Source organism: Camelus ferus, chromosome 36 (assembly GCF_009834535.1).
Source record: "Camelus ferus isolate YT-003-E chromosome 36, BCGSAC_Cfer_1.0, whole genome shotgun sequence".
Classification (NCBI taxonomy): Eukaryota; Metazoa; Chordata; class Mammalia; order Artiodactyla; family Camelidae; genus Camelus; species Camelus ferus.
The window spans coordinates 17,868,635-17,882,726 of NC_045731.1; the positions used below are offsets into that span (position 1 = coordinate 17,868,635).

General features: G+C 34.7%; 1 protein-coding gene and 1 pseudogene across 1 annotated transcript; both read right to left on the reverse strand.

Moving 5' to 3' along the window:
* Positions 1–286: 286 nt before the first annotated feature.
* On the reverse strand, positions 287–1,450 carry LOC102519853 (annotated as a pseudogene).
* Positions 1,451–10,227: 8,777 nt separating this feature from the next.
* Positions 10,228–11,202, reverse strand: LOC116661685 (olfactory receptor 4A15-like). The gene has a single exon (XM_032474191.1). The coding sequence runs from the start codon at positions 11,200–11,202 to the stop codon at positions 10,228–10,230; it is 975 nt and encodes a 324-aa protein (XP_032330082.1).
* Positions 11,203–14,092: the final 2,890 nt, after the last annotated feature.

A 14,092-nucleotide genomic window follows, 5' to 3' on the forward strand; every position in this document is an offset into this window, starting at 1 on the left:
AACATTCCATTAATTAATTAATTACATATTGATTATAGATTCCCTATTGTAAATGCACCCCACCTTTCTAGGTTTTGTGATAAACCAGACATTATACAGTTTATATTCTAGCAGGAAAATTGTCATTGATCGCATGAACATACAGTTCATGTTTTAATATAATTTTTGCAATTCCTTTAGAGAAAAGGAAATTTCCACCAGATTTATGAAGACTTTTACATTCAGGAAGATTGGTCCTAAGGTTAAATGAGTTTCATTCATGATTGACAAAGAACTTACTTAATACTATATCTGCTTTTTTTTCTCCAGAGTTTCTTCATAGCATTAGTCATCTCAGAATTTCTTAGACTGTAGATTAATGGATTCAGCATGGGGGTTATGATTGTATAAAACAGTCAATGATTTGTCAAGGGGGAAGGTCTTAGCAGGTCTTACATATATGAAAATACATGGAACAAAGTAAAAGACAATTACAGTGATGTGGGAACCACAGGTCTAGAGGGCTTTCCTTCTCCCTTCCTGACTCAGGTTCTTTAGAGAGTGCAAGATGACTCCATAGGAGATGAGTAAGAGCAGAAACACAGTAGTGCAGATCAGTCCTCCATTGGCCACCACTAAGATGCCAATGACATAGGTGTCACTGCAGAACAGTTTCAATAAGGGGTACATATCACATGAAAAAGTGATCAATGACATTGGGGCCACAGAATGGGATCCCATAAATAGTGCCAAGTTGAATGACTGAGTGCAGAAATCCTCCAACCCAGGACACCACCAGCAGCACAACACACATCCTTTGCCTCATGATAACCAAATAATGCAGGGGCTTACAGATGACCACATAGTGGACATAGGCCATCACCAAGAGATGGAAGACCTCTGATCCACCAAAAATATGCTCTATAAACAGAAAAGCCATGCAAGATTCAAAGGATATGGTATTTTCCTCAAAGAACAAGTCTGAAAGCAATCTTGGGGAAACAGAAGAGGAATAAGCCATGTCCATAAATGATAAGCTAGCAAGAAAAAAGTACATTGGTGAGTTCAAGGTCTTATTGATAGTTATAGCCACAACAGTTAGAAGGTTGCCCCCCATGGTCAAAATGTAGAAGAGCAAAAACATAACAAAAAGGACTTTCTGCTCCTTTGGATCCTGTATGAGGCCCAAGAGGATGAAATAAGTTACATTGCTCCTAGGTTGCATCTAGTCTGTACAGGAGCTGAGTTCACATATTAGAAGCAGTTTACCTATAAAACAAGGGGGAAATTTATTAAATGCTTTTTAAACTTTGTCTTTTATTTATCCATTCAATTAAAAGTATGTGTGTAGAGAATGTATTTGGGTCCAATGCATCAATCACATTATGATTACCAAGTTGAATAGTAGTAGGTCCCTACACTCAGTGGTATGACAAATAATGAGAGATCAGAAAATTCCAGACCCATGTAGTAAGTGTCACTATAAGGATACTCACACACAGCTAAGGGTCACAGTGTAGGACTATATCAGTCAAACTGGAATCAAAGAAGTCTTCCTAGAGGAAGTAATACTTCAATTGAGTTTTAAAGGAAAAGTAAAAGAATGACAAAAGATGGGAAAGTAATTGCATGAAACAGTACAACATTTATAATTGTAAAGATATGGGGTTGGGTATAACTGAAGTGGTAGAGCACATGATTTAGAATGCATAAGGTCCTGGGTTTAATACCCAGTTCCACCTTTAAAAATAAATTAAAAAAAATAAATAGACCTAATTACCACCCCCAATAACAACAAAGAATAATCACAAAGATATAATATTGAGACCCATTTAAACTAATTTATATATTCAATGTGAGTAGATCAAAGTATCAGTAGAAGGTCACTGTCCTGGATTCTCTCAGAACTCACTGAGACTTCTTTCTTGGGGTCTTTGGTTGGATATTTCTCCCTTTCTTGAACAAAAAAAATGTTAAAGCAGTCAAATTTGTGTCTCTAGTCCCTCTCTCTACCCAAGTTTTAACATTTCTATAAGAAACACCTCTATTTTGACATTTAAAGTTGGATATCAACTTACTAAATACAACATAAATTTTAAATTTTCCACAATTAAAAAGTTGTTTCACATTTCATTAAATGACACCACCTTCAATGTATTTGCTCAGACAAAAATCTTAAAGGATTCTTCACTCTCTTTTTGCTCTCAGTATTATTCATTGATAACTTTATCAAATTATGTGATCTCTATTTTCAAACTATATCATAAATTTGTCCATTCCTTACCCCTCATTTCCTTCTTGGTCCACTGCAGTAGCCTCCTGTCATGTCTGTCCACTTCAATTCTGTCCTCCAACAGTTTTTCTCCTGAATCAGCTCAAATTATACTCTTCAAATCTTGTTCTGATTATATCAATCAACTGCTCAAAACTCTCACAGTTGATCCCAATCACGCTCTCAGCAATTTAATGCATCACAATTAGTATTTACAGGAACAAGTACTGTAATCACCATTTTACAGTTTATATAATGAGGGTCATACTATCTCATTAATTTTTCCAAATGCACACATTTTTAAGTGATAAAACTAGAATTAGTACCTACATTTGATTTATTGCAAAATGATTTATGTCTTACATAATAAAGAAAGTCACACAATTGTGACTCCTGTTTCCCACTATTTACTGTTAGTCTTACTTGTGGAAGCTTGTTTACAATCTGAAGGAAGACGTTTTAAATCACCCATAAATCCTGGAATTCTTCTTTCATCCAATATGACAAAGGAGGTGTGAAAGGCTGTACTATTACTTGAGGATAGGTTTGATTTCATTCAGCTGTCTGTTCATTTCCTCCATGGATTCTTCTGGTTATTCATAAGAATGTTTTTAATTGCACTATAGAGTGTTTTAAAAAAAATTCCACAGAGCACACAAAGACAACAGTTTACCACGTTAGAATAATTTATCAAATAGACAAGTGAATCCTGTGTTTATATATAAAGATAGCAAGTGCCATTTTCCAGGGAAAGTTGTCTTCAGTTACCTCTTTTCCCATTAACTCCAAGATAGAAAAATAACATTCAATTGTTTAGCCCTTCTCACTCTCCCATGTTGGTACAGCCAGACTACTTGACTGGAGATTTTGAGAGACTTCCTTGTGTTGCTATTGTTGTTGCCTTTTAATGCATTGTTTTAAGTCTAACAAAGAACCTCCTAAAATTTTTATATCAGTTCTTAAAAGGATATAATCTATCTTCCCAAAAGAGGTAAAGAACAATGGACATTTTATCTCTGTTAGTTATATCCATCATTAAGTCTTAGATCAGAATGTGTCCAAGATTGATTCTTGCTTAATTAAATTCACTGGGACTTTCTATTAAACTTTAAAATTACATCTGTTATATAAAGATCCTAGTAAACCACATCGCAGAATTAAGGTAAAAAAGATGTAACCTGGAGAGAAAAAAACCAGCTTTATAGTCATTTTCTGAATATTGCTAGACAAGAATAAATATCAGTCCAATCATTTTGCTTCAGTGAATATTAATTTATCATGTATATTCCCACTTGCCACAACAAGCTTTTCTTTCTTTTTTATTTAGTACTCAATTTATTCTGCCTTGACATTTGGCAGAATAAAAATTTATCAATTCAAGTACAATAACTAATTATTTATCCAATTATTAATTGTATCTTTTTTTAATATTTAGGGTACCAATGTCAGTACAAAACTGTGCCGTGAGTGAGGACAAAACAATGAATGAAATGGAAAAAGTTTCATATAAAAGATTCTTCCCTCATGGATCTTATATTCTTGTAATAGAGTTAGCCAATAAAGAAGGAGGCAATTTAATAAAGCAGTTGTAGTCTTATGCACTACTTCTAAGGCAAGAAATAAGGTACTGTAGCTGAAATAAGGGGGGGAATTCTACTACGGATAATGTAATCATAGAAGTCCCTTCCTGAAAGGTGATGTTTAAGCTGAGATTCAAAAGATAGGAAATGGCTACCACTGTTACAGACAGTAAAAATAAATTAAGTAATATTGCCTCCCATCAACAGGGTCCATGTCTAGAATAATGTAAAAATTTAACAGGAAGGATGGATGGCAAAGCAATCTGGAGGGGTGGTATGTGGATGGATCACTAGGAACTGACCAAATGCAAAAAGGTCTGTTCATCATATAAAGTTTCTATCAGAGAAAATCTCAGAAATCTGGTTGACAACATGACCTGTCTTGTGGACATCAGTCAGCCTCTTCAGCCACTTTGGTGGTCACCATAACAGAGATGAGTGATCTACACAGTCTGAGTGAGCAACAGGATCTACATGTCACCAGTCATGGTCTGGCTACTGTCACGGCTGAACGTCCAAAATTCCATTAATAAATTGCATCAATGACTCCCCCATAGGGCAAAATACTCTAGGGCAATCAGTCAAAAACCTTACTCTATTAAAACTCCTCAACCTGGAAGAGACAGATTCTTATCATCATATATTTTGAATGTGTATCTGTGTGTGTGTGTGTGTGTGTGTGTGTGTGTATCCCTTCTATCTCCAGTACTTCAGCTTGCTTTATTATTCATGGAGCATAATCTGTGATTCATTGCCCTGGTACTCCACTGATTATTATCTCTAACCAGGACACACATTTTGTACTAAATAAAGTAAAACAAATCACTCACCAACATAGAATTCACAGCTGTGACCATATTACTCATCACCTGGAAGCATTAACTGAATGGAATATTGGCATGGATTACTGAAGGCTGAGATTTGGTGCCACCTGGGAGACTGTGCCCCAAAACTTTAGAATACACTCCTAGATGTTTAACATAAAGTATGTGCTCAGTAAACTTTAGTCATCTTATACTTCAGGCCATTAACCAACTCTGAAGCTTCCATAATTTTGAAGTTTGCAGTTATGCTAGTCAATCAATAAATATCCTTAAATCTCAAAACAATTTCGATTGATTTTTCTATTATTTAGAACCAAAAGTATCCTAATAGAAATATCCTTATTTTAAATGTATGTGTGAAACCAGGTTATTTTATAAGTTCTTTTAATCATTTATATTGTAGCTATTTTTGAATCAGTACCACATGATTTTAATTGTAACATTACAATCTGTGTTAACATCTAGAATTGCTCATAATCCTTTCAAAACTTAATTGCAAATTGCATGTCTTTATGTTGCCATACGAAATTTACTATCAAAAGAAGGTCAGGCATAGTTTACTTTTATGTGGAAAGGAGTGAAATATACAATTATCATTTTTTCCTCAAAGATATACTTATTCAAGTATTTTAACTCATTACTGTATCTACTTGCTTTAGACTGGTCGTCATATAAGTTCAAACATTTTCTAAAAATAAATCCACATTTTCTTACTCACATCCCCCATATTTTATGATTTTGATGTGCTGTTTTACATCTTCATGTTTATTCATTTGCATTGTAGCTATCATTGCATTTCCATTTGTGTTTTCTGTTTTCTGTAGATTTTGGGTTTTTTTCTATTTAGAAAAGGCCTTTCAATATTTATTTTAGGATAGGCTTAGTATTGCTGTATTCTTTTAGTTTCTACTTGTCCGAGAAATTCTTTATTTCTCCATCTATTCTAAATGATAATCTTGCTGGGTAAAATATCCTAGGTTGCAGTTTTTCAGTGTGGAGATTCCTCAAAAGACTAGGAATAGACTTACCGTATGATCCAGGAATCCCGCTCCTGGGCTTATATCCAGAAGGACCCCTACTTCAGGATGACACATGCACCCCAATGTTCATAGCAGCCTTATTTACAATAGCCAAGACATGGAAACAGCCTAACTGTCCATCAACAGATGACTGGATAAAGAAGAAGTGGTATATTTATACAATGGAATACTACTCAGCCATAAAAACCAACAACATAATGCCATTTGCAGCAACATGGATGCTCCTGGAGAATGTTATTCTAAGTGAAGTAAGCCAGAAATAGAAAGAAAAATATCATATGAGATAGCTCATGTGTGGAATCTAAAAAACAAAAACAAAACAAAACAAAAAAGCATAAATACAAAACAGAAAAAGACTCATAGACATAGAATCCCTTTCAGGTTTTTGAGTATATCTTGTTTCCTTCTGGTCTGCAACTTTTTCATAAAGAAATCTGCCAATAGTCTTACTGGAGTTCCCTTGTAACCAACTCTTTGTTTTTCTCTTGCTGCCTTTAGAATCTTCTCTTTATCTTTAATTTTTATTTTAACTATAATACATTTTGATGTAGGTCTGTTTGGGTTCGTCTTATTTGGAACCCTCTATGTTCCCTGTACTTGGATATCTGTTTCCTTCTGTAGGTTTGGGAAGTTTTCAGTCATAATTTCTCTAAATACATTTTGACCACCTTTTCTCTTACTTCTCCTTCTAGGGACCCCTATGATGCATAGATTGGCAAGCTTTATATTATCCCATAGATCTCTTATATTGCTTTCATTAGTTTTCATTTGATTTTCTCTCTGCTGTTCTGATTGGGTGATTTCCATTATCCTGTCTTCTAAATCACTTATTCATCCTTCTGCATTATTTAGTCTGCTACTGATTGCCTTTAACTTGGCTTTTATTCCAGCAATTGAGTTTTCTGTATTTAATTGGCTCCTCCTTATAGTTCCTATTTCCTTTTTGCAATATTCTGCATTTCTGTTCATAGGCTCTCTCATTTCCTTTGGTGCTTTTATCAACTCTTTTTTGAATTCAGTATCTAGTAGACTGTCAAGGTCTATTATATTGTTTGTTCTTTCAGGGACTTCTCTTGTTCTTTTAATTTGGAGCAGTTCCTCTGTTTCTTCATTTTACTTACATTTCTCTGACTCTGTGAATTTAGGAGTAAGAGTTATCTACTGTGATCTTGAAGGGCTATTTTTATGTGGGAGCATCCCCGTGTTGCATGTGTACACCTAATATTTTTATTGCAAGGGCTGCTTTTAGTATGGATGCCTGCTACATCTTTTCTTTGTGTGTGCTATTATCCCCATTGATAGGGAGTGTAGTTGGTGTCATGGTGACCAGAGTCTGCACTAGATGTTAAGCAGGCTTCCTCTTTGCTCTGTGGTTGTCACAGACCTGTTGGGGGGCCACATCTGTTCCCCAATTTTGGGGGTAGAAGCCCCCAGATGCTTTTCTGAGGTATGGTGTAAAGCAGGTGGGGCTAGAGTGCTTCTTCTAGGGGAGGAGCTGTTGAGTTTTCCTCCACAGGAGCTGTCTACCATGGAAGTGCACTCTGATGTCACTTGTCACCTGTTGTGTGGGTGTACATATGCAAATCCATTCACATCAGTAGTCAAACACTGATCCATACTTTGTCAGATGCAGACCCATGAGGTTGGATACAGATCTAAATGCATGGTGAAATACATACTTATGTATTGTTGGATACAGGCCTATGAATATTTGGATAAGACATACACCCTGTGGCTTTGGGAATTGTACTGTGTTTCATGCCAGCAAGATAGTAAGCCCTTTAGGACAAGTTCACTGAAAATGTGAATCAAATGTAAATAAGAATGTTTAAAAGAAAACCAAAAAGCAGGATTTATGTATACTCCAGAGAGATTATTTTTATTGAGACATCAATCAGTCCTTCATAATACATGTCTTTTTCTGGATGGGAAAACAAGATATTAAACATGGCATTTTCCTCAAAATAAATATTTAGATTAATGACATCCTAAATATATATTTTATGGGAAATTTTCAAACTTGGCAAAATTATCTTAAAGTTTATCAGGAAAAACAAATATTTAGGAATTGTAAGAAGCTTTAGAAAAAATGAGTATGGGAACAAACCCCTACTAGGTATAAATACACATTAAAATTCCTTAATCACTGTAATATGTTACTGGTGGAGGAATATAACAAAGAAGAAAGCAGAGAAGAAAAGAAAGGAGGGGCATGAGGAGGAGAAACAGCCAGAAATTGGATCCTCTAGATGGTGTAAAACCTGACATATTAAATTAAAATTTCCATAGTATTACTAAAATTAATAATTGTATTTGCAGATTATTTTACTTGTTCAGGGAAAAGAGGCTTAGCTATTTTTTCACATCAAAAAAATCTAAAATGTGTTAAAAATTGCATTTAAAATGTTTTTTTAAAAAGATTAAAATTTATAAAATCACTGGAAGGAAATGGAATTTTCCAAAACTGATGTGATAGACAAAATTGAAAAGTAAAAAATATTAAAATATAACATCTTTATATAAAAACACTCATAATTATAACATAAAAACATAACAATATAAATATAAATTTGTAGCAAATATATGTATAGTTAATCAAAATTTATCAGTAAAAATTCTCATCCCAATAATTCAAGAACTCAAGGACACATATAATTGACAAAGTTGAGGGGTGAATTCTATGTCTCATACATTGTGCAAGGAGCAGAGAACACAAATACAATTAAGTAATTTTCCTGACTTCAGGGATCTTATACACCAATGAACAAAGAAAATTAACAAAGATTCTTATCTCATCACTTGAAATAACTATGCAAATTTAAAAATTAACTACATTTCTGTCTTGGCCATTTGGGTTCCTATTACAGAACACCATGGACATGGTGGCTTAAACAGTAAACAATAATCTTTCACAATTCTAGAGCCTCAGAAGTCAGACATTAAGATGCCAGCAGATTCCACTTATGGTGAGGATCCACTTCCTAGTACTCAGACACCATCTGCTGTGCCCTCATATGGCAGATGTGTCAAGAGACGCTGGGATATCTTTTATAAGGGCATGAATCCCACTCATGTGGGATCCATCTTCCTAAATTAATCATAGCTCAAAGGGACCACCTCCAAATTCCACCACATTATAAAGGACTTAACTTAGGAATTTGAAGGGTGATGCAAACTTTCAGTTTACAGCAACAACCAGAAGTAGAGGAATGAATTATATAAATTCTGATCAACTCAAATATTTGATATTATTTGGTCAATATTGCTTTTTTTTTTATAAGAATTTGGTATATTAAATCTTCATGTAATATAAAAAGCAGGACATAAAGTTTCTCATACAGTGTGATTCACCAGTGAAAAGAAATGATTGCTCCAAAGCCTTAGCTCTTGATGAATCCAGGCTAAGCAAGGGAGGCAGAATAGTAAGTTCTTTGACCACATACTTCTGGTATTTGATAATGATAATATTTTGTTTCAAGTCTGATTCAGAAAGAGAGAGAATGTTATGAATGATGTCTTTTACGTAAAACAATATATTCTGAACTCTTTACTACCAAGTAAACTACCTTTCATTAACAAGAGAGATAAGAATGGCATATATTGTCAGCATCTTTCTTAACAATGATGATCAAGATATCACGTGTCAAGTTTTTTAGTTTATGGATTATGGATTATGCTACATTCATACATGAAAGGCAGAGCCTGTGTATTTACAGAAGGCTATGAAACACTTTAAACAAAAAAGCAGTAGGACTATTGAAAAAGAGCAAAGGTGTAAACAGACATCCTAAAGTATCTGGGAAGATAATGGATCATCTTTATGAAATATAACTCCATACAAATCTGCTTCACTTGAGAAGATAATGTGATTGCCCAATTGGAAAAATTAGTATGATTTGGTTATTTTTCTGTATATATCTTTTGTTCATTCAGATCGTTTTTATATACCTAGTTTCCTTATGATTAATATTACAACTCTGAAACATCATTATTCTTCAACATTAACATAAACATTAGGAATAAAATAATGTATGTAAAGTATCTTGCAGCTACAAAAATTAAGATACAGACTTCAAATATTAATATGGGCTATCTACGGGAAGAATAAACCAAGTTTTTATGTCTTATTTTTATTTAATTTTTCTGAAATCTGTATCAAGTCCCATAATTCTGAAAGATTATATTATTTAGAAGAGAAACATGAGAATATCTTCTACTAACTAAAATAAATTTACAGTCTTAAAATAGCTCAATTCATCATATAGAACATAAATCTACAATCTCAATAATCATTATATACCCCAAAGCTAAATATATTTTCCTAAGAAATTGTGAAAATCTAAAACTAAATACATTTTCCTAAGGATTGTGAAAATCCTAAAAATATATTTAAAAACAAAATGCATACTTTGAACTAGCAAATTATGAAAATCTTAAAAGTATATTTTGATCATTGGAAGTATTCACATAATAAATGGTTTCATCATGCCCAAGTTATCAAATCTGAGGAGAAATTTACTGCAATTAAAGAATCACACATGGCTTACCTGGAAAGAGCAATTCTTCATTGAAAATAGGTGATCTATTTTGCCTTCTTTTCTTTTTCTGGTCCAGAGCTTTTTCACTGCATTTTGCATCTCTCCATTTCTCAGAGTATAGATTAGAGGGTTCAACATAGGAGTGATTATGGTGCAAAAAAAATTCAAGGATTTATCAATGGGTAAGGTAGAAGGAGGTCTCACATACATAAAAATACAGGGGACAAAGTGGACCACCACAGTAATGTGGGAGCCACAGGTAGGTAAGGCTTTGCACCTCCCTTCCAGACTCAGAGTCTTCAGGGAGTGCAGGATGACCCCATAGGAGATGAGTAAGAGCATAAAGATGACCATACACATTGCCCCATCACTGGCAACCACAGTGAGGCCAATAATGTAGGTGCCAGTGCAGGCAAGTTTTAAAAAAAGGCACATGTCACAGAGGAAGTGATCAATGACATTGGGGCCACAGAAGGGAAGGTTGTATACAAAGAGAAGTTGACCTACAGCATGTAAAAACCCACCAACCCAAGTCAACAGCAGCAGCAGAGCACACACTTGCTTATTCATGATTGTTAAATAATGCAAAGGTTTGCAGATGGCCACGTAGCGGTCATAAGCCATGATCATCAGATGCAAAATCTCAGCACCACCAGGTAAGTGCCCTATAAAAAACTGAGTCATGCAGCCTTGGAATGAAATGGTTTTCTTCTCACTGAGTAAGTCTATAATCATATTTGGGGTGACTGTAGTAGAATAAACAGCATCCATAAATGATAAATAGCCAAGAAAGAAGTACCTAGGGGAATTCAGGATTGGACTGACCACCACAGTTATAGCAATGAGTAGGTTGCTCACCATTGTCACCATGTAGATGAACAAGAACACAACAAATAATATTTTCTGACCCTGGAGGCTCTGAGTGAGTCCCAAGTGGACAAACTCAGTTACATTGTTCCTTGATTTCATCTAGTCTGTAGAGGAGCTGACTTCACATATTTGATGTGATTTACCTACAAAACAATAGGGAAAACACTCAAATGCATTACAAATTTAACCTTTAATTTATCCATTCAATTAAAATAAATTGTATGGAGTATATATTTGAGTCCAATGTGTCAAAGATATTGTGAATACCAAACTGAATAAGGCATAGTTCCCTGACTTCAGGGATATATTAAAGACTAGGTATCAGAACAGCCCAGACTCGTGTAATAATTAGCATTATAAGTATATTCACACAAGCTAAGGTTCATGGCGTAGGAATGTGTCAGTCAAACTGAAATCAGAGAAGACTTCCTGGAAAAAGCAATGCTTAGCTCAGTTCTAAAGAAAAAGCAAAGAACAAGAAAAGATGGGATGGGAATTCCAAGAAAGGGTACACCATTTATAAATTCACAAAGGTGTAATATTGAGTCCCATTTAAGCTAATTTACATACTTAGTGTGAGTAGATCAAACTGTGAATAGAAGGTCACTGCCCTGAACAGTCTCAGAACTGAGACATCTTTCTGAGGGTCTTTCCTCCAGTTTTGTATCTCCAGCCCCTATCTCTACCCTTAATTTTAACACTTCTCTGAAGAACATCTCAATTTTGGACATCTCCAGTTGGATGTCAGTTTAGTATTTATAAAATAATACTTTAAATTTCCACAATAAATAAGGTGTTTCCCATCTCATTAAATGGTACCACGTCCATTATAATTGCTCAGTCAATAAATTTCATAGTGTTATTCACCCTGTTATTGGTCATATTACTCATTCATTCTTTTGACAGATCTGGTTGTCTCTAGTTTCAAAATATGTCACAAATTTGATCATTTGCTATCTCCCATCTTCTTCCTGGCCCACAGCTAAAGCCTCCTGTCAAGTCTGCAATTTTATTCTGGCTTCCAACAATTTGTTCTCCTGAAACAGCTCAAATGATTCTCTTTAAATCTTATTCTGATTATATCACTCAATTGCTCACATCTCCTACAATGGTTTCCAATCATGCACTCACAATTTAACGTATCACATCTAACATTTACATTAACAAGAACAGTAATCTTCATTTCATATTTGAAGACAAGGCTCAGAACATCTCATGAATTTCCCCAAGGTCACCCATTTTTAAGGTCAAACTAGAAATGGGATCTAAGTTTGATTTATTTCAAAATGATTTACTTTCTTACATAATAAATTTACACAATTGTGTAGACTGGTTTCTACTATTTATTTTAGTCTTACCTTGTGGAACCTTGTTCACTACCTGAAGGGAGACTTTTTAACTCATTCATAGATATCTGGGATTCTTCTTTCATCTAATATCACAGCAGAGGGTGAAAGGCTGCATTATTTCTTGAGGAGATGTTTGATTTTATTTAGCTCTCTGTCCATTTTCTCCTTGGAGTTTTCTGATGATTCAGAAGACATTTTTTACTTGCAATGTGAATTGTTTAAAAGAAATTCCAAGTAGCACACACAGACAACCCTCCCCCCAATTACCTTGTTAGGATAATGTTACAAAAAGGAAAGCAAATCTATGTTTACATAGGAAGATAGCAACTAGCCATTTCCCAGGGAAATTTATTTCAAGTCAGGTCTTTTCCTACAAGCTTCAAATTAGAAAAATACCATTCAATTGTTTAGCCCTTCTCATTTTACTATGTCAGTATGGCCAGACCAGTTGACTTGAGATTCTGTGAGACATTCTTACACTGGTTTTTTGTCTGCTTTTTTTCCCCTTTTTTTATGCATTGCTTTAAGTCTAGCAAATGACCTCCTAAAATTTTTGTATCCATTCTTAAAAGGATGTCATCTTTTCACCCTGATAGGAAAAAAAATTGACTTCATTACCTCTTTGAATAGCTATTTTGTGTCAGTCTCAGTCTATGGAGAATAATGCTGTTAACTAGGAATCCCTGGCCACACTTATCTGAGCTTACCACTTGTGGGGAGCCCCCATAGAGGTTTTCCCAACCAGAACCAATGTTGTCACTGGATGGAATCTTGTGCTTTTTATGACAAGTGACACCCAGCAGGGAACTTTGGAAAAACAAGGTTTATTCCTCAGTGGTCATGAAGAGTACAGTACACTGCATGCCTGAAGTCACACAGGGATGCCACAGGTTCAGAGAGAGAGAGAGAAGAGAACCTGGGGTTCTGCCCTCACTGAGGTCAAGGGTGGAATGCCTACATCTTCTTGGGGTCTCTCTCTATTAGTTAATTTAAAACATAAGAGAAGGACTAAATCATAGGAAGGGGAAAGCAAGGTCACTCAAATGGTCAATTATAGGTCACCCAGGGCTTTGTAAAAGGGGAACTTCATGGACAAAATGCCTGGATCAGTATCTAATTATGCCAATGTATTTATTAAGATGAGTATCTTTGAAATGAATGGCTGGACAATCAAAAGCTTAATGTCAGGTGCTTACATTACACTCCAGAAAGCTGCCAGGTTCTTACACCACAAGACCCTATCTCTAAATAAAGGTCACATTTGGAGGTACTGTGAATTGACTCCAACACATTTCTTTTTTCTTAAGGGAAACAATTCAACTCATAACAACATCAAATTTCAAGTCATGGGTGAATGTCTCCTGTTAAAAACCTTTTCTTTCTCCAAATGTGTTATATATATATGGTGTAAAAGTTTCCTCTTTAAATTTTATGTAACATGAGGCAACAGTAACTGATTTGCCAACAAAGTGGATGGCAGAAATTAGTAATAAATTGTTAAATTTGGATAATAAACATGAAAAAGAAAAATACAAACCAGAACAATATATAAATAAATAAGGTAAACTAGAGAAACAATAAGATCTGGCTCACAAGCCTCAAAAGAGCAGAAATATCAATGCAGACAGCAGACATGAGGA